Source organism: Phoca vitulina, unplaced genomic scaffold (assembly GCF_004348235.1).
Source record: "Phoca vitulina isolate PV1807 unplaced genomic scaffold, GSC_HSeal_1.0 scaffold25, whole genome shotgun sequence".
Lineage (NCBI taxonomy): Eukaryota > Metazoa > Chordata > Mammalia > Carnivora > Phocidae > Phoca > Phoca vitulina.
The window spans coordinates 24282884-24304286 of NW_022589728.1; the positions used below are offsets into that span (position 1 = coordinate 24282884).

The following is a 21403-nucleotide window of genomic DNA, read 5'->3' on the forward strand; positions in this document are numbered from 1 at the left end:
GCTGAGAGCCAGAGAAGCCAGTAAGATTAGATGTGCCAAGTATCCCATCTATAAGCAAACTGAAAAGCAAGTAACGCAACGCTTGGTGATCTGGGAAAACTATGATCTAAAATAAAGGATGCGCAGCAGAGAAGAGAGGTGAGGCCCTTCCTGAAAGTCTGTGCTGATCAACAAGCAATATTAACTTTAAAACAGGATGAGTTTGGGATAAAGATGGAAACCCTGAAGACTTTTAACACGTTATCTCAATATAATGCAAAAAATAAGACCAAGTAGTGCTTCAGATACTAAGAAGTAAACAGCAGCCATAAAAGTTTTTTTTTTTTAAATAGAAACTTCAGAAGTCTGAAAGTATTCCGTTGAACCTCATGAAGTTGCCATTTTTTGAACATCAAAAGGTCCAAATATCAGTAATTTCATATGGTTCAGCCAAAGCAAAAGAGCGTTCACTTATTCAATGCTAAAAATAAAAACCTGAAGACATGCTAATTTTTGTGGCCTTGAAAGAAGGCTTACTTCCATGAGAAAATATAACCGAAGTAGAAGATATATGCCTCAAGTCGTACAAAACTGTGGCCAGTCAGTGGCCATGTAAATAAGCCTAAAAATAATATTTTCCATTTATAACCATCGTTTTTGTCTACAATAAGACAATTCTATTCCCAATAGATTTCTCCATCCCTCTTGCTGGATCCCTGAACCCAGCTATTAATGGTAAAACTTCAGGCACATAGTCCTTCTGTGCCCACATACACCCCACTTCTCAATCTATAATTCACCGCTTTCTCCTACTCACTCCATCCCTTCTCTACTGCTCTACTTTCTTCCAACTTTGGCACACTGACAGTCCCATCTGTCCATGTCAGGTTCCCCCCCCCACCCCTTTCCTTTTAATACACCAGTGATCTAATCATTCTTGCATAGAAAGTGGCGATTTGTATGAGCCTTAGTCCCTCTTCCATTCCCATATAGATGAGCTTTTTTTTTTTAATTTTTCATTTTTTTTGCAGATATTTTATTATTTATTTATTTATTATTATTTTTAAAATTTTAGGTAGTGAACGTACAGTGCAATATTGGTTTCTGGAGTAGAATTCAGTGATTCATCACTTACATACAACACCCAGGGCTCACCATAACAAGTGCCCTCCTTAACTTGGATGGGAGATCTGTTGTTCTAAAGAATGCATGCAAGATTTGGCCTTGTAACTTTCCATTTCTGCCATATTTAGATTTTGATGCCTTCTCAAAAAACAAAACAAAACAAAAAACAAAAACAAAAAAATAACTTTCTGGATTCCTGACAATGTACATAGGGTCTGCACGACCTGATCTATTAGGGAAATAATTTGCAACAGGAAGGGCATCTCAATGTGCCTTCAACATTTTGTGATGATGGCCTTTCAGAACAGTGCAGGTACATTTCTGACTCATTCCATTGCACTTCATCGTTTTCTAACTTTGGTTCTGGCAGTTGTAGAGGCTCTTTGGTGGTGTTACCAACAAAATGACAAACATACTATTTGATATCCCACTGTTGTGAACGACCAGCACAACCACCCCCCCTGCATTTACATACCTTGAATTTGCTATTTCCACTTTGGTTCTCGCCATGGCAGCTGCCCTTTGCGCGCCTTCAATTGCTCTGTCCACCTTCTCCCTAGTTTTTGTATTTCTTATTGGTATAAGCTGCTTCCTTATTCCACGGACCAGAATATTATTTTTGTATTTTCCCTCTTCTTTGGAGCCGTCAGGAAACACGGTGCAGCCATACCCGTGCCTCTTGTTATTTGCCCACTCGCCTTCATACTTCATGCCGTTGGAGCGCTCGCTAATGCCGAAACCATTGCGCTTGTCGTTCTTCCACTCGCCCATGTAGGTTTCCGTGGTGGTGGCGTCGACGTGGTCTTCCACGGGGCAAAAATCACAATCGACATCGCCGAAGCTGATCGTGGAGTTGGCATCGCTGGAACTAATTCTGCTCATGGCCGCGTCGCTGCGGACCGAGCTGCGCTTACTGGAGATGGAAGACTTGGATTCGGACTTGCGAAGTTTCATGCTTCCGAGAAGGGAGCCCCTTCGGAAGAGGCCGCCCTTCTTCTTGCCCGCGAGCTCCGCGTCGGCATGGAAGTTGAGCACGAAGCCACCGCGGGTGCCCGCGGGACTGTCGGCAGCAGCCGCGGCGTCGTGGAGCACACTGCCATTGCTCTGCTCGCTGCGCAGCGAGGCCATGGAGGTGCGCAGCGGGGAGCGGATCACCGTGGCCATGCCGTAGGGCACGCTCTGGCGCACGCCATAGCCATGCCGCATGCCGCCGGCCCACTGGCCCTGGTAAGTACCTTCAAGAGACCGTGAGAAAGCACAGCGTGAGTCGGGGGCAGAAGGGGTACCCTCTCGGCTGCAAGCGCCCGGGTGCGCCCCGGGAGAGCCTGGCGCATAGAGCAGGCAGGCCCACGGTCAGATCCCACACATTTCCAAGTCAACTCTAAGCGCTACTTTTCATCCATTTGTGAATTCCCGCCCTGTAATTTTGTGTCTATGGTTTTAATGTAATTGCATAGCATTTTCCAATAGTCTGGTAACTTTGCTTTTCATTTAAAAATTTATACAAGTGTTTCAGATGAAACCACTACTTTCTAATACAAAAAGAGTGATCATTAGAAAACAACTTTTCTCCCCTGAAATTAACACATCAAAATCCCCCAAAGGAAGGCAGTGTCACAGAAGATGAAATGAGTTCTATTTGTGAATTTTATTCTAATTTTACTCATTTAGCTGAAAACCTTTAAAAACTCTGGGCCTGTCACTGTAACATTCCAACAGGCTGAAAGACTTAACATTATTGGTGACCTGAATACTCGGGACATGGGCCATCAGATTATCTTACATTTTTTTTTTTCTTTCGTGTTCACCATTTTTTTTAGGGTAGGGAAAACTTTAATATTTAGGCTTGTTATGTAGATTTGGGAGAAATTTTTGGAGCTACGAGTGATTTGACAAATACTGTATGTATCCCGAATATAGCGAACCATTATGAAAAAATGGGCAATTTAAGATTTTGTACTTCCAGGTGGAACGGTCAACATTTGTCCTGTACTACTGGCCAAATTTCTGCTTTCTCCTCGCCATTCTCTTCACGGATTCCCCTAGTCTCTGACACTACATAATGAAACACATCATGGACTAGAAGCACTCTGAGGGCAGGAATTACCTCCTAAGCAAACACAAAATTTCCAGTCTCATGGCTTATGTGCCCTGTGGTCTGTAGGTGTTTGATGACTTCATAGTAAATAGCTATGGTGACTCAAAAGAATATACTATTTACTCCTAGAAAAACTGAGATTAAGGCCAGAATAAAACTTCCACTCCTAATAGTATAGAATTCATCTCAGAGCAAAGGTGTGTTTGACCATGTTCCTTAAAATTTTATTGATACCAGATCACTTTTTCAATGAATATTATGCCATTTTAGGAGTAGGATAATCTCTAAAGCATTTGTGTTCGGTAAGTTTTTCTATTAAATAAATTAGCTAAATAACCTGGTGTGGCTTTTTAAATCACATGAAAAACTGAATATTAAAATTAGGGAACTTAGGGGAAAAAAATAAGAGGGAACTTAGAATTTTCTTTTCAAAATCAAGGTGATTTCCTTTAATTAAAGGCATTTTAAATTATAGTATCCCCCCCAAAAGAAGCTATGTGGAGATTTTAAGACATAATTACTTCTGTATTATTCATCATAACTCAGAAAATAAATCATGGTTACAGTCTTTTTTGACCTCTTTCAGTTTCTGATTATATAGATCTACCTTGCAGTCACCTCTCATTTCATTTTAGATTTCCATTTACTTTTTAAATACTTGAGCTATTTATGCTATATCATTGTGTTAATACGGCCTGATTATTTCAATGTGTTTAAAACTGTAATGGCTCCAAAATCAAGTTTTGACAAATTTCAAGACTATATTCTCGTTCTGTTTAGTCTGATATATTTATGTCATATAAACAGACAACAGCAGGACAACAATGAAATTCTAAGTAGGTCTGGTACTATGAATGTCCTATTCTGGGTAAATGTTAAAAGTCTTAACCTGACATTTATGAACTTCTGAGGAGGTAGGTGGGCCACAGCTTTCTCAAAAGGATTAAACCCCAAAGGATAAGGTAGTCACATAGAACATTCCAGGTTAATAAGGTTCCTACTGAATATTAGCCTTTTCCAAATACCATCACCTTAACAGGGAAGGGAATTAAATTATCAGGAAATTTCAACTTTGACTCTCCCTCTGCCTATTTAGATAAAATACAAGTTCTAGGATAAAAGTTCTACAACCTGACTTACAGATACTAAAACAACCTTGTTTTTAAAATATTTTGTCTAAATAGCAAGTAATGCTATAATCCTCTATCTTTCTACATAATGACAAGTTAATTTTGCAAGAACGTTTCCAAAGGTGCTATTTGATAAAAGTTTTATACTTTGAAAATGCAACCATACCATCTTAGTAAATGTTTAACACTGAAGGAAAATTAACAAGTAGTTTCCTTAAACTGGTATCTCCAAAAGTAAGAAGAGTATTTAGAATTTCCGAATAAGTATTGCTTGAAAATCCAAGCAGTTTAAGGCAACAGTGGTAATTAGAAAGTTTAGGTCTCTGCTTAACTGTCAAACAGGAAAGGAGGGGGGGCAACTGCATTGGCCATGTTCCCATCCTATTTTGTTAAATCACAGTATATGGAAGACTTCTTCCATGGAATTGCTAAAAACCAATTTACAGTCAAACTGTTAGTAGTTCATCTGAAATTTAAAATAGGTTTAGTCAATGAACTTAGGGGAAAAAAAGGGCTTCTATTTTTTTTTTTTATGAAGCAGGTGGGTTCCAACTTCTCTCTGCTGTCCAAATAAAGTTCTAATTAGTTCCTCTCCATTCCTCAAATAAAGATGCATATTTCACCAGTGTAAAAATTATTTTTACAGGTTTTGCTTTAAATTATGTTCTATGACTTTTTCATCTGGGAGCTGGTTTTCTAGATATAGCCATTTTAACTACATAATCTTGTAGTGGAAGGCATCCAGTTCAGAATGAGTTCCAGTCAAATGTAGACTGCGCTATGCCAAACTTATATTCATGTGCAATGAATGGGTATACGCAAGTATGCACATAGTTAATAAAGCAATGTGTCTTCCTAGATATTTTCATAGTTTATGACTGGTGGAAAAAAATGAGGTACAGCAGATCAGAATTTATGCAAAAAATTCTGGGCACCTAGATTTAGATTTCATTAGTATGGTACTAATTTATTCTTAATTAATATTCAGGCAGTTTTGGCAACACTTCACACACAAATCACTAATAAGTCAGGTGATACTCTCTATATGGAATGAATACTTCATCTTCTAGTTTAATGTTGTCACAAAATACATGGAATCAGATTTTCCCTAAGTTTGACAAAGGGTGCACAGGGATGGACAGGTGGTAGCGCAGAGACAAAAATAAACTCATTCTTAAGTAAGAATAGGGACGGTGAAATTTCATATCTTGGTCAAAACTTTTGTATAAAATAAGTTATAGCAATACATTTCTACTTAGACCCCCACTTTATGATTAGGGACTTTCCTAATTAAATGAATTGACATATGAAAGAAAGCAGAAAATCAACTAGCACATAGTAGACAAAGTGACTTTTAAGGGTTTTCTTTTTCCTTCCTGATTGGGAGCATATTTGATTTCTTCTTTTTTTTTGGTATAAAAGGAAAACCAGTCCTAAAGTGATGACAAATTTTAAGGTTTAGAAATTTTTTAAAGTTAGTTTTAAATCAGAAGGCAGATTATCCATAAAGTCATCCTGGTCACCTATTTGAGCTTCTACAACACATACATAGAAGATCTTCATTGTGCCATATGTGTGTGTGCATGTGCGTGTGTGTGTATTTGCTAAGTGTAATGAATCCTCTAAACCAAGAGATTTTGTTTAATGAGTAGTAACTTTAAAAGACTTCTTTTATTTATTATTTAAGACTAATTTATTTTTAACCTTCCCAAACTGAAGAGAACTATCCTTGGCCTTCTTAAGAAGTTATAAAATAACACGCACATTTAGAAACTAAATTTTGCGTTCTACTTTTGAGCATGGAATTTAGTTATATTACAGACCTAGGGCCTCCAATAAAATCCAGTCACAAGCTAACATATTATAGGGCTGTCAACCAAGGCACTATGTGCCCATTCAGAACATTTAAGGGCCCTAATTAACTACAGTGAAACTCAAGACTCCTGGAGCTCATATAAAAGTATTAGAGAAAGTTTTTTCCCCTCCTTTTAATCCATGAGAACCATATCCTTTATTTATATCGTAGGATGAAGAGATGTCCTTTTTTATCAAATTCTACCATTGAATCCTACCATTTTGCATTTGAAATACAGCCCAAGTGTTCTGAGTAAGTGAAGTGTACAAATTGTATAAGCTTTTATGCAGTGGGCTGGAGAAACTTTTAATTGGATCCTTTTAATTCCCTTCAACTCTAAGCTATGTAATGACAAAAGTTGACACTGCCTCCCTTAACCTTTTTCACTTAACTATGATTATGTTTATCATCAGAAAATGTATTTTGCCAAAGCATAAGCCATTCATCCTTCTCAGCTTATTACACAAGTAAATTCATCAGGTTTTGACACCTGTTTCAGTACTGGATTCTTTTCCTAAATAAAAAAAAGGGTGGAGGAACTCAGCCCTATTCCATACACAATTTATTTTGCAAAATTGTTAAATATTAAAATCGGGTGAATTTTGTTCATAGCTAGCTAGCATGCGGAGGTCATACAACCTTAGTGCAATTTGGTGATTCCATATTGCCATTCTCTGGAGTAAAGTGGCTGCTAACTTAGCAACTGTAGGAATGTATCGTTCGAATGTATTTCTTAAAACGAAGACTTCATTGTTCATTTCTAAGATTTTCCTAGTAACTTGTCCAGAGATCTCCAGGTCAACAAGGACTACGATTCTCCTGATGGAAAACCACTACTTTAAGGAACCGAATGAAAACCGGGAAGGGAAACCCACACCCTCTGAGCCCCACCTGCATCAGGTGGCCTCTTCACTTCCAGAGCTAGGATGTTTCCAAATGCACTCCAAATAAGGTACAATTCCCCTACATCCTAGTTATGGGGTTCTGGCTTCTATCTTTAGGCAACTAGAGGACCAGAAGCGAAATACGACTCCACGTGAAACCAATCCGGGGAGCGGTCAGCACCGACCGCCAGCCTCACAAGCCCAGCGCGTTCGCTCTAACTCCACGGGAGTGGTGTTTTCAAACCCGGCCGGGAGAGGGAGGGATCAGGAACGTAATGTGACGGGCTCAAGTGACAGCGTCCTCTCTCCTGCCCAACCCACCCAGGCGGCGCTCCCTCCTGGTGGTAGTGCAGCGCTGGCGCCGGCCAGGTACATTCACGCCTTGCTCCCCCGGGTGTGGACACACTGCCCGTTCCAAGAACCGGGTCAGATCAAACCCCCCCGCGCACTAGTCGCGTCTCAACGCTGGCGCGGGAGATGGGTGGGAGGCTTCCCCAGGTGTTTTGGCGGGTTTCCGGACACGTGCGCCTCTCGTCCTCCCCGCTTCCCCGCAGCCTGGGCAAAGCCCACCGCACCAGCTCAGGGAGCAGCCGAGCCGCCTGCGACGCTGCTCACCTCCGTCCCCGTAGGTCTCCACGCCGTACCCGTCCTGCAGCCCGTTACTCCAGGTACCCTCGTAGCGAGCGGGGGTGCACAGGCTCTGCCGGACCCCGTAGCGCCCCTTGAAACCATGTGACCACTCCCCCCGGTACATCCACTTGCCCTTCGTCTCCACCCCCAGCCCGTGCCGCTTGCCCTGCGCCCAGTAGCCCTGGTAGGTGTTGCCGCTGGGCCAGGTGTAGCCTCCAGCCACCTCGAAGCCGTGCGACCAGGAGCCCGAGTACTCGCCCTGGCCCTTGGGCCCCGTGCAGATGCCATGCCCGTGCGCCTTGCCCTCCTCCCAGCCGCCGCAGTAGGTGCCGCCATCGTCGAAGTCGAACCTTCCGCCCGTCATTCGGGGGGCAGCCCCGGCGCGCTCCCCGCGGGGGCACGGACGCGGGCAGAGCTGGGCACGGCAGGGTGTAGCTCGGGGATGGGGGCCCGGCGGGCGAGCTCACGACAGCGCCCCGGGCAGCTCGCGCCGCCGCTCGGCTCCAGTCCGACGCCGCCCCCGTCCTCCCCTCTTCTTTCGCCGCCGCCACCGCCGCCTTCCTCCTCCTCCTCCTCCTCCTCCGCCTCCTTCCCCGCCGCCGCCCGGGCCAGCGCCGCGCGCGAGAGGACAGCCCAGGCTCCGGAACGGACCTTCAGCTGCTCCCGCCCGCCCACGTGAGCCGGGCACCGCCCCGCGCCCGCCCCTCGTCCCCTCCCCGGGCGCGGAGGCCCGGCCCCGCGGCGCTCCGGCCCCACCCGGCCCTGCCCCCAGCCCCGGGAGCCAACGCTTCCCCGGCGGGCGGGCGGGCGCGGGGAGCGGTTGGCGCGCGTGTGTTCGCGCAGTGGCATGCCGGTGGGAGGGCGAGTGTACCCGGGGACGCGCGAGAATCCCTGCGGGTAGACGAAGGTGCGGCTGCATGTGTGGGGGCAGCTCGCGGGCGGCGGAGCCTCCAGTGTTTGTGTTGGGGTTTATCAAAGTGGTTAAGCTCCTGTAAGTGCGACCACGTGTGTGGAGGGAAAACTCTTGTATGCGTGTTTGTTTGCATGGGGTTTGTAGTTGCATTTTTTTTTTCTCGGCATTCCAACTTGTGTACTGTTGCATTTGTCATGCTCAGCTGTCATCATGAATTAACATCTCCTAGATATATGTGTGCATGTGATATAAATCTCTGGCAGCCTAGATATAATTGTGCAGAATGTTCTTTTACACCTACCCATTTCTAAGCACATGTGTTTGCATTTATTTAATGAAGATACAGGGGGAGAGCAATGTAATGTGAAAAAGCACAGACTAAATGGGTCAGCTTTTTATTTGTAATGATGAAGAGGATAATGTTTTTAATCTGTCTTTGCAGGGGTATATGCAATTTCCTTTCACATCAGAGCCCCTAATGCCTCATTTGTTCTTCTGACAACCTTAGAAATTCTTCAGCCAGGAGCTATGTACCCAACAGGCAGACGGCTCAGTCTGTGGATATTGTGTAAGTGTCTGGAATGTACACCTGGTACCTCTCCACTGGTATCCACAGTTTAACAAAGTAAATAGAAGACCTCAAGGTGGAATATGGTAAGTAAAACACTGCTCTAAACTTACAAAAAGCCCATGACCTAAAAAACTGGGGACAGGTGTCAGCTGATCTACTTTCCAGCTACAACACTGTTTTGTTGAATTCACTTTAGGCAACTTTTTTAAACTTGCAAACCTCTATTTCACCATCTGTCAAATGGGAGTGACAAGATTTGTTTTTCTCTTCCTATGTGAGATATTAACTTGACTATGTTGTGGTACAGTGCAAAGCCAAAAATGAGAGATTTGTAGTAGGCAAGTTGAATCAGTATTGTCTCTAGTGAAAGCAGACATTGGTCTCAACCACCAACATACTTATGGGGACACCTTTCTGTGGTTCATAGCCTGGGGTCTGAGGCTGGCCTCTTGAGGACAGTGCTTTGCGGGGATTTCATGATATTCCTTAGGCTGAGAGGCTTTTGGATACTGGGGGAGCACCAGAGGCTGCCACAGTTTCTCTCAGTAGGTATTTGATAATCAGATAAAAATGATCTGATGTCAGGATAGGGAGCAGGGGAAAAATAGACTAAACTGTGCAGAAAAAGGAACGGAAATTGACCTTGATTGGCTCTATCTCAGTACTGGAGGTGGCCTTTCCTGCTTAATCTGGCTCAAATACTGAAAGAAAAATCTCAGTTTACACAGAACCAAATCACCAAAGAGAATTAGAAACCCTCATCCATGGCACTGCCTGCAGAGTTGCCAGGAATAGTGCTTACCCTAGTGGCCTGAAATAATTACGCATCTTGCTCAGCATCTTGTCCTAGACTAGGGATTGATTTAGGCCACTGGGAAAACGAGGGCCCAGGTCTTTGCTGCTGAACCATAATTCCATCTCTCTGTTATGGGATACGCCAGGATCAGGAGCTAGCATAGATGGACACATTGCCATCTATTTTGGTGTTCTGTTTGATATGAAAAACAGTGTGGTTGCTCAAGCCAACAGCTTTTTCCTCTTTTTAAACTGAATTTTTCATGAAGTAACCTTTGTCCTGTTTTTTGTTTGTTTTTTTTAATCTACACCCATATGTGTTAGGATCCATATATGAATATTTCAGGGCTAAGTTTTTGTTTGCAAGCACGGTGGAAACTTTTTTTTTTTTTTACTTTTCCTAATGAGCTCTCATGCAAATGATAGATTTTCTGAAATAAACTAGCACAGAGAAAGTTTCTGGCTTCTGTGATGGATGTCTAGTCCATCTGTGGTGGGTGGGCAAAGGATGATGATGCACATACATTTGGATAGAATATGGAGATTTGGGGAGCCAAAAAGATAGGGCCATTTATCTCTTAATCTATCTCTTGCTATCCGTAATAGATGTCTTCCTTGGAAGGCATCTTCATTAAAAGAAGATATCTGATACACCAAATATCTGATACAAAATTTCAACTAATCGTAATCCTAACCTGAGTCTGCCATTGGCTCTCTTCATGGAAGAAAATTAGTATTGAGTTTTTGGTAGCTTCTAGAACTTTTGGCAAAGTAACCATGCAAGCCATGCTTCCATTTACCTGCTGCCATCACAGTGGAATGTTTCCCCAATCACACTGATGTGTTCATTCATGTAAGTGTTCAGGTTCAATAGCAATGGTGGGAGAAGACTGGGAAAGAGAACTAGGAAGAGGAAGAGGTGCTGAGGATGAGGGCAGAGCAGATAGTAGGCAGTGGAATAATGTTGCAATTCACTAGTCAGGGTTAGTCATGTCCTTATTTTCCCTCTCACTCTGAACCTTTGCCCTGGATAAGGGGGAGTTGAATTTAGCTTTAAGGAGGGATTAGTAAGAAGAGAATGTGAATGTTGGTTTGACAGGTGGGGTGGAGGAGGCCATTGAAATCCAGGGGTTGACAACCACTTGAGCAGTTTCTTTTTCCCCATGCTCAAAACTCAGCTATTCTAGGCTTCCATTCTCCAAAATTTTGTAACAAAACTTAAGCCGTTTTGAGTGAGAATGTCTAGTAACAACTTTTTGGTGAGTATGTTTTGTTTAGAATTTAGTATTTTCTAATGAAGGCGTGTTTAAAAATGTATCGGTGACTTCATTTTATTTACATATTAGAGTTAATTATTGAAATTCTTGATAAAAATTTACAAATGACAACTAATCTGTAGGTGTTTATTGTCTAAAGTGTGTTTCTTCAAGATGTGTAAAAAAAGCACATACAATTAAAATTACTGGATTAAGTAAATCAAAATGATTATTATTAGCACATTTGTAATAAAGCATTCGTAATGACTTAAGAAATTCATCCACAATAAACACAAAAGAAATATGGTTATAAGCTTTGCAGAATACTTGATGTCAAAAGAGGGAGAAAATTCTAAAATTAATGGTCTTCACAACTTTGAAGGCAATTACTGAGTGCCAGATTCCATGCTCAGTTCTTTACAAGCATTAATTCATTTAAATCTCATAATAACCCATGGGATTAATACTAGAATTATAACCTTTTTACAAAGAATAAAATCAGGTTTAAGACATTTATGTGCCCAAGATCATTCCAGGTAGAAGTGGTCTGGCTGGGATTCAAACCAGGTCTGTCTGACTACAGGTGGTTCTCTTTATTACTGTCCTTTATTGGAGCAAGGATGAGCTTTCAAATGGGAGAAGGAAGCAGGCTGGGTAGAGAGCAGGCAGGGCTGGTGAAGGGGACTTTTCTTATTATTTTAGAGTAGCTGGCCAGATGAATGGTGATGCTACTGTCTAGAATTAAAGAAATGGAGAAAGAAGAGTAAATTAGAGAGGTGGGAAGATAGGTTCACTAAGGAGAAGAAGATCCAGAAATATATCCCAGAGGAGATGTTCAGAAGGCAGTTGGGTAATACAGGTCGAAAACTAGAAATAAATTAGTCAGTAAGTAAATAATCCTTGATTTTCTCCTCTCTCTGGCAGCCATTCAGTAGTGCCTCCTTTGGAGACTTGCATGGTGCACTCATTCCACCCGTGGTCCACTCTTGTCTCTGTCTTCTCTAGGTTGCTCCCCCATGTGCATCCAGGACTGGTGGCTCATGCTCTCTTTGCCCCACACGCTGTCCCCTGTCATTGTCTTGAGCAGGTTCATCCTGCCTCACAGTCCATTGTCTTTCCCAGTGCCATGACCTTTATCTTAAAGTCCTCAGACCCAGCCTGGACCTTACTTGGACCAAGATGTAGGCCAACTCTGAAAACTGGAAGTTTACAATCCTACTCTTTGACAACACTCTCTGGTCTTTCCCACTCACTGAACAAGCCATTGACTTGCCAAAGTCTCTACTCCTTCCATATGCTACATGTCCTCTTAGTCCTTCTCTGCCTAAAGGCCATATCACACTGTGCTTTCCATAATGACCTCCTGGTGCCCGCCCCAACCCTAATCTCATCCCTTGCTCCTAGGAAGCCCCTTCCTGATTTTATTCTTTGTAACCAGTTGCCATTGCAAACCCTGGGGGCAAGCCTCAGGTCAATCCCTCCACACACACACACACACACACACACACAGCAGATCTCTTCCCAGGCAACTTCCAGATGCCTGTCACCTGAGCCCCGCTCAGCCCCAGCTCTTTCCTATTGAGCAGAGGCCTTGTCTTCTCCCTCAAGAGGAGGAGAGCTAACTCAGGAACATCCTCCCTCTTTTTTCCTTTCTACAAAACTTATCAATGGTTCTCATTTTCTTCCTTTCCCCACCCACTCCAGATATCTTTTTCCTCTCCTTGTTCTGGGTCAATTCCTTCTCTCATTTGAATATGCTGTAATTTCTTTTTTTCCATCCAACAACCATGCTCTTGTGTCCTCCACATAAAAACAGTCCTAATTTCTTGGTGCTGCTTTCACCTCAAGTCCTCTGTGTTTGTTCTTCTCGAAACTGCTGACCTCCTTGAAAGTGTATTACACTCATATAACCTATATATTCAAGTATCATACATATATATCATATACATTCACATATCCCACCTCTCATTCTCATGCCACTCGATTTGGGTTCTGTCCTCATTAGTCTGGTGAAGCTTATCTAGCCAGGAGGGACCTCCTAGCTGACAGATATAAGGGCATCTCTTCAGTTTCTTTCTTTCTTTCTTTTTTTTTTTAAGGTAGCGTTCTTAAGATTTTATTTATTTGTCAGAAAGAGAGAGAGCAGGCACACGTGCACGCACAAGCAAGGGGAGCAGCAGAGGGAGAAGGAGAAGCAGGCTCCCCGCTGAGCAAGGAGCCCGATGCAGGGCTCGATCCCAGGACCCTGGGATCATGACCTGAGCCGAAGGCAGACCCTTAACCGACTGAGCCACCCAGGTGCCCCATCTCTTCAGTTTCTATCCTACTAGCGGCAGCTGTGAATTCGAAACTTGTGAGCATTCTCTCCCTCAGCTTCTGAAAAACCCATGTCTTTTACCTCTGCTCGCTCTCTTGTTCTCCCGCCACTTTAGCTGTCTCATTCCCTGTGTGTTCTTCTTATCCCTTCCTAGTCTCAATTTTAGGCTGGCTTTTGTGTTCTACGCATTAGCTTCTTAGTACCAGGATTTTGTATAATTGCTGGATACTTGTTGGCTTATCTTACACAACTAGGCAATCCTGCCCTAGGGGCTAAGAGTCTAATTTAGAAATAGTCTAATTCAGATATAAAAACACCAGCTGAGCCTTTTTTTTAAGTCTCAAGGGCAGTGCTTTGGTTTCTTCCCATGACTTGTCCCTTGTGGCTCTCTGCCTGCTCTTCCTAGTGGGCAGAGATTAGCCTACGTGTCCAATGATGAGGCTCAGGGAGGGCTTCAGGAAAGTTCTCACAATGACAAAGATAAAAACAGATTAGAGGGACACTTAAAAGAGGCAGTAAGCTTGAAGACGCAGAGTGGATTGCAGGTCTGTACTGAGGCCCCAGTACCCGAAGCAAAACATAAAGTGTACGTGTGTGCACGCGTCTGTGTGCATGTATGTATGATTCCTGGGTTACGTTTGGAGACACAGAAGTATAAGGCTCAGACCTTGCTTCTAAGGGTATAAAGTATCTCTAAAGAGGCAGGAGATGAAAAAAGAAAAATAATTAAGGGACAAGGGAGACAGCTACAAGCAGCAAATAAGTGCCAAGGGTCCTGGGAGCTCAGAGGACAGAGGGGTTTTGTTGGCTATGATAGTTTGTAGGAAGCATGTGGGTAGAAGGGCTGTCCTTCCAATGTTGACATAGGATGACCTTTTTGCACGAAGAGCCACCCTACAGAGGGAGGGAATGAAGGGAACCCATGCCTGTGATTGTGAGAAAAGGAGACCTCCTGGGACCTGCGGACACAAGATGATGGGTGCAGCTCTCTCATGCTGCATCGAAGGTCAGAGTGCTTTATTCTGAAAATGAGAAGATACTGAGGCAACTCAACATTGGAAATAGCACAGTTGAAGGTGGCAAAGGAATATAAAAGCATATTTGGAAGTGTTTTTTTTGGTAAAGTTTTTATTTAAATTCCTATTAACATAGAGTGAAATATTAGTTTCAGGTGTACAATATCGTGATTCAACACCGCCGCACCTCACCTGGAGCTCATGGGAGTGTTGGTATTAAGATGTTAAAAGTTGCGAAAATTGATGAGCTAACCTTTTGGTAACAAGTTGAATTAAGAAGGGAGGCACACAATTTGCGGAAAACACAGCTAGGGGGTAAGTAGCAGCTAAATGCGTTATAGCTGAAGGAGAGGGAAAAAAATCAATTAGGCAGTAAAAGAAAAGTAAGTTATAGTTGGAGAGTGAATTGTTCCAAGAGCCCTGGAATGGGATTTGAAACAATAGCCAGCAGTAGGAAAGGCTGTCCTCTGACTGAATGACGCGGGGTTGGGGGGGATGTGTTATCCTTGCCAAGTATTGTTGTTCCAATCCACAACCTACCTCAACGGGCACACCTCGAAGCCTCAGTGGATTCTTCAGATGCTGATTGCATTCCAGATAAAGCTTCAATTCTTTGTCCTCTCCTTAAACATGCCCTAGCATTTTTGTCATCTTTTGCATTTTACTTATGACTTCCACATGGCAAGCACTTTGTAAAGCTTACAGAGAAGTAGGAACAGCCCATGGGGTGGCCATACAGGGCACCGCTCTGATTCCCCTTACAGAGACCCTGCAGTGAGGAGGGTACTTGGCAGCCAGCCTCCGGCTCCCACAACTTCAGGTCTGCTGTGGTGTTCACAACAAGGCCACATTCTGCCTGGGATGCTCCCTCCAAAGTAAAAGGCAAATGGCTGCATCTTGTGGCCTCTACTACAAAAAAGGTAGCCCTGTTGGGTCCCGGAAGCAACACAGATCACACTTAGAAACTGCTGCAGCCTATGTGATAAGAGCCATGGATGGAAGCTACCAACTTTGAGAGGGCTCAGAGCAGGAAAGAGTTTTGCAGGAGGCTCAGGCTGTGCTGCAAACAGCCCTGCATCTTGGGCCATATGATCAGGCAGATCCTTTCGTGTGGGTGTTTGGTGTCAGTGGTGTGAAAAGATACAATAGGGAGATTATGGCAAGCTCCAGTGGAAGAGTCACCATACAGGTCTATGGGGGATCTGAAGCAAGGCTATATAATCTGCAAAAGAGAACTATCTCTCTTTTGAGAAATAGGTCCTGGTAAGTTGCTTGACCTTGGTAGTAAAGGAATGCTTGACCATAGGACAACAACTGACCAGTCATCTAGAATTTCCTATTATAAGCGGGGTCTTGTTGAACCTGCCAAGACAAACTCAGAAGGACCCAAAGCAGTCTACTGTAGGCTGGACACGGTATATCCAGAATCAAGCTGAGTGGGAGCCGAGGACATGATAAGCTACCAGAGCAGGTTGCCCAGACCCCTATGTCCCCTAGTGTTGCAGTAAGCACCCCTTCCTTGGCTCTCACTTGTGGGAAGATTGAAATTCCATACAACAAGCTGAAAAAGGAAGAGAAGCCTCCACTTGGTTTATAGATGGACAGGCACAGTATGTGGATGAAGCTGAAAATGAATGGCGGCTGCACTCGGGAGTGGTCTTGAAAGCCTCTAGAGAGGGAAAATCTTCCTAAGGGGCAGGTTGTGAGTGGTAAACCTGGTCATCTGTTTTGTGTGGAAGGAAGAGTGGCATGAGGTAGAAATGTATGTAGATTTTGGGGTAATGGCCAACAACCTGGCCATATAGTCAGAGGCCTGGAAGGAAAAGGACTGGAAGATTGGAGACATGGAGCTCTAGGGTAGAGGCATGGGAATGGGCATGACATGTGAAGAGTTTTGTGTTGCATGTCATCACCTTCCACTGGGGAGGCACTGAAAACCCAAGCAGACAAAAGGACTCAGCCAGTTGATGTCAGCCATCCTTCCTTGCCAACCATCCTAGATCTGGAACAAGGGACATGTGAACTTAGTGGCCTCAGTGGCAGAGATGGAGGTTATACATGGGCCCAACAGGAAGGACTCACATTTATCAAGGCCAATTTAACAAATGCTGCCTCTGAATGTCCAACCTGCCAGCAACAGAGACTAGTCCTTGAGAATACCCATCATCTACTTGGTGACTATATATTGGGCCCCTTCCAGCCTGGAAGAGCCAGTGGTTTATCCTCTCCAGGGATAGACACCTATTCTGGGTATGGATTTACCTGTTCTGCCCCCAGAACCTCAGCCAGTATCACCACTATCCAGGAGCTTATGGGATACCTGATGCACATCATGGAATTTCACATAACATCACGAATGATCAGGTGATCTACTTCAGAATGAACGAGGTCCTAAAGTGAGCCCTGACCATGGGATCCATTGGTCTTATTGCATGCTGCATTACATATTACATACTGCATGCCTCTATTATCTGTGAAGAGCCAGCCCCACAGAAGGATGGAATGGTCTCCTAAAGGCACAGCTGAAGTTCCAGTTTGCTGGTAATAATCTGCAGAGATTGAGTAGTGTCCTGCAGGACACAGTATATTCACTCAGTCAGCTTCTATGTAGCACAATATGCTCAGTAGGGTGAACCCATAGGCCCGGGAAGTAAGCGGTGGATGCAAGAGTACTTCACTCAACATCATATCCGATGACCTATTCAGGGTCTTTGTTTCTCCTACCTGTGTAACTCTGGGCTCCGCAAGGTCTCCAGTGGGGAAGTAATTTTGTAAGAGGACAAAATGAGAGTCCTGTTGAAACTGCAAATTCTGAGCAGGAGGAGGCTTTCATACAATGGGGACAGAAGGGAAAATGTGTGGAACACAGGTGGTCCTTTGGGTACTTCCCAGTACTCCACTGATCCCTTGTAACTATGGATGCACGCTTTCAGCAACCCTGATCTGAGAAGGGCATAGCTTACCAAGGTTTGGACCCTCCAGGGATGAAGGTTTGGGTCACACCACCAGGTAAACCACCCAAACCTGCTGCTGTGGTAGCTCAGGGTAAGGGGGATTTAGAATGGTGAGAGGAAGAGGGAGAAGATAACTATTCACAGCCCCAAGACCTACCATAGTGACAGGGTTTCTTTTGTCGCACTGACTTCCCTTACCTTCCCTAAGCTTTCCCTTAAGAAGAGAGCTCCCCAAATGTGCGTAGAGAAGATGACATTTTTCAGTACAAGGAGAGATGGTAGTGCCATGGCTGTGTACTGCCAGATCTTCCTTCAAGAGAACTTGCTGCAAGGAGGGAGATTGCTCAGCAGCCTCCAGCTGCTGTAACTTTGGATCCCGGCGGTATTCATGCTGTGGCCATGCTCCACCTAGACCGTCACTAGCCAGTAACTGAGACCAGTGGGATTGCTAGTGCTGGACATTCCTTCTCAACACAGCCTCTGCCAGGCTGACATTTCCTGTGCTCCCTATCGACGGCTGAAACTTTCCAGGGCTACACTGCGGTCTGAGGCTTCTTTACCCAAGCCTCCTTCCTTCCCTCTTTCCTGCCACGGGTTTCACACCTGCGTCGTGACCTCTAAGCTTTCCCCACCTACTCTGGCTTCCTCTGGCCTCCATCCTTCATGTGTGTTTCCCCAGTAATTCTCTTGTATGTCTAATTCTGCCCTGGCATCTGCCTCTTAGAGGCCCTGAGCTGACAGGTGAACTGATCATCCCAGTGATCTTTTAAAAATAAACATACACATGCACACACACATACTCACACACTTATTACAGGTGGGCCTTGGTCAAAGAAAGATGAGTGTCTGACTCCGAACTTAAAATTGAATTGAGATTCAGATTTCATGGTCTTTAAAAAAGAATGAGGAAGTTCTCTATGAACTGATATGGAAAAATCCCCAGGATCTATTAGCTGGAAAGAAGCGAAGTACAGAATAGTGTATGTAACATGCTGTATTTATCTTTATTTGTATGTGTGTAAAAACCTGTAAAGATACAGAGAAAAATAAAGGGAGGGGGTGACAGTGCTCCCTGAAGAGCATTTTGATTTGCTTTTATTTTGAACCTTGAAATTGTAATACCTATTGATAATTAAATTGTAATCAACCTTCGCATCTTAGCATGTTATCTTAAAAATCAATACTTTATATGTGATGGACTAGAATCACATATTCTAGTTGGCATATGCTGCAGTAACATGTGCAGTTCTGAGTGGACCTAATGAATTTTACGACCCTCAAAAACAGTGTCCCAAATGGAAAAAGACTGTCTGGGTAATCCAGATGGCATGAGTGATTTCTGACTCAGCAGCCGATTGAATAATTCATAGGCTGTCCGCCTGACTGTGGCAGAGTGGACACTTAGAAACCTCCAGCTGTATACTGGTATGTCAGTCCTGCTGTGTTTGCTGCTCCAGAAGGTTTGCTACTTCTAGAAGGAAGTATGCCGCACCATTTTCTTCTTCAGTGTTAACAGCCTAGGCTAAATTATGCCTCATTTCCACACCTCAGATCCATAGTAAATATTCCTTTAGGACTGATACTTCATCAGAGTGCAGGTAAGAATCCCTTGGTAAACATTTTCAAAAGATGCTTGTTCAGGCTCTACCCTTCCCTCACAAAATCTCTGAGAGAAGCCCCATCACACACATTCTGAGAGCTTTCCCATGATCCCAATGTATTTCTCTGATGAAAAATCATTTTTGTAGGGCAATTTTCAAAACTCCCCTCATGGCAATTACCAGGGGATACTTGTGAAATATACACATGCCTAGGTCTCTCCCTTGGTGAATTCTGACTTAGTGGGTTTGAGTTGGGGCTCAGGAATCTGTATTTTTAATAAATACTCAGAGCGTTCTTCAGGGACACATTATTGTAGGGTATCCCTTCCCGTGGACTGCCTTACAGCCCATAAATTGATAAAACAAATTCAATGTTGCCTGACACTAGAGATCCTAACATTAGTTTGTCTTTCTTGCATGAATTCTCTTTCGGGATGCCTTGACAATTGAAAATAATATTCTCCTTGTCATTTTAAAAGCAAAATTCAGAAGTACTATGTAAGAGCATGTCTCCTGAGGAGAAGTGTACAGTAGACAGTGAGTACTTCTAAAATAAAGCAAGCCATGAATGGGGTGGCCTTGAAATCTAGACCTTAACAAAAATCTGATAACTCTAGACCAAATCAGTTGGTGGACTTGTAAGTTCTCCATTCCTTCCCCAACATCTCTGGAGCATTGACTCAGGGAGTTACGCTGTCTTTAGGGATCACTGGCCTTGAGAGGCTTGTCTCCTTCATCCATCTTGGAGAAGCAGCAGGGCACAGGGTCTGGGCTAAGCTGGGAAGGCCTGAGGGTTACCATATAGCAAAGTATCCCAAGCCCCAGCTTCTGAGGTTTCCAGACAGTTTAGAATTATAGCCTTAATTCTGCTGGCAAGTTCCTTGTGGCCCGGGACTAGCTGGGCACTGTGGCAGCCGGACACACGGACCTGCCCCCTGCTCATTCCTGATTATTGGCACCTGGATTAGCTGGTTTTTCTGTCTGTCACTCCTGGGGGTTTAGAGCTCTGTTGAAATAGGAGGGCCTTAGGGTTAAACACACAGGAAGAATATGTGTTCAGAGGATCCTGGAACCACCTCTTTTAGTTTTTTTTTTTTTTTTTAAATCATTATGTCAGTTAAATAAAAAAAAATCTATTATGTGAAAATGGTTTCGTGACTACTGAATCATACATATCTTAAGAGCCATTGTGTCTGAGCAATAACTGAATTTCACTAAAAAATAAATAGCCTTTATAGTCACTTTCATACTGATTATAGTGTATATTTTGTCTTTGATTAGGGTCCCAGGAGGCTGGCTATATGCAAGGGCTGTTTCAGCTTGAGATTCTCTTTCATCTCAAAAGCGAAAATGTATCATTTTCCTCAAAATTTAATCATTCTTTGGATTGTCCCATGTTAATGTAGTCCATTAATTAAAAGACTTTAAAATGTTTACAGTTACTTAGCGATGTGAAGGTAATCTTCAGGTTTTCCTTTTGTTCATTTACTCAACACACACACACACACACACACACACACACACACAGTGAGTGCCTTCTGAATGGAATTCTTTCTAATGGGTATGAAGTCATTAGTGACCTGCCCTCATGGAATGTACAGTCCACTGAGGTGGGGAGTGGATAGATACTCAGTCAATATATCATTGAAAATTGTTGTATTATAGAAGAAGAAGTAATGCTACAGAAAGGAATATCAAATGACACTTCCATTTAGATTGTAAGGTGAGGAAAGGCCTCCCCATCCATCCATCCATCCATCCACCCACCCACCCACCCACTCATCCATCCATCATTCCAACAGATACTGCTCAGATACTTCCCTAACAAAGTGACATTTAAGCTAAGCTCTGAAGGATGAGTAGGAAATAGCCTGGAAAATATGTAGGAGATCAGCTGGAGAAGAGGAAACAACTGTGAGGTAGAAAAGAGCTTGGCACATAGAAGGGACTGAAACGGGACAATATGCTGAGGCTCACTGAGCAAGGGAGAAGATCTTGGTGAGAGATGATGGTGGGGAAGGAGGCAGGGAGGAGGGCCTGTTTGTGATCTTATTCTAAGAGCTCAGTAAGAAATGGTGACTATTTTATAACTTACCCCATAGCTGGGGGTAGGGCAGAGAAAAAAAAAAAAGAGGAAGAAGGGTAGTATTGGAAAGAAAATATGAAATCAGTGCCAAACACCAGCCCCTCCTTGTTGATTGTGATACACACCCTGAAGCAAGGTGTGACCCCCTCTTACTACAGACCAGTGTTTTTCAATCTTGAGAAATGCACAAATA

At 43.6% G+C, this 21403-nt stretch overlaps 2 protein-coding genes across 5 annotated transcripts in view; one reads left to right on the top strand and one right to left on the bottom strand.

The window, feature by feature from the left end:
- The window catches only part of JPH1 (junctophilin 1), a 113510-nt gene extending 105274 nt beyond the window's left edge, over positions 1 to 8236 (bottom strand). For all 3 annotated transcript variants that reach the window (XM_032421586.1, XM_032421587.1, XM_032421589.1), the window contains exons 1-2: positions 7687 to 8236; positions 1580 to 2339 (exon numbers count right to left, since the gene is read on the bottom strand). In XM_032421586.1, coding sequence (XP_032277477.1) covers positions 1580 to 2339; positions 7687 to 8065 — 1139 coding nt within the window. In that variant the 5' untranslated portion in view covers positions 8066 to 8236. The remainder of the gene's footprint in view (positions 1 to 1579; positions 2340 to 7686) is intronic.
- Positions 8237 to 8476: 240 nt separating this feature from the next.
- Positions 8477 to 21403, top strand: part of GDAP1 (ganglioside induced differentiation associated protein 1) — a 45291-nt gene continuing 32364 nt past the window's right edge. The window contains exons 1-2 of one of the 2 annotated variants that reach the window (XM_032421719.1): positions 8477 to 8692; positions 9057 to 9268. In XM_032421719.1, the coding sequence (XP_032277610.1) occupies positions 9266 to 9268 (3 nt within the window). In that variant the 5' untranslated portion in view covers positions 8477 to 8692; positions 9057 to 9265. The remainder of the gene's footprint in view (positions 8693 to 9056; positions 9269 to 21403) is intronic. The other variant, XM_032421720.1, reaches the window with a different exon arrangement.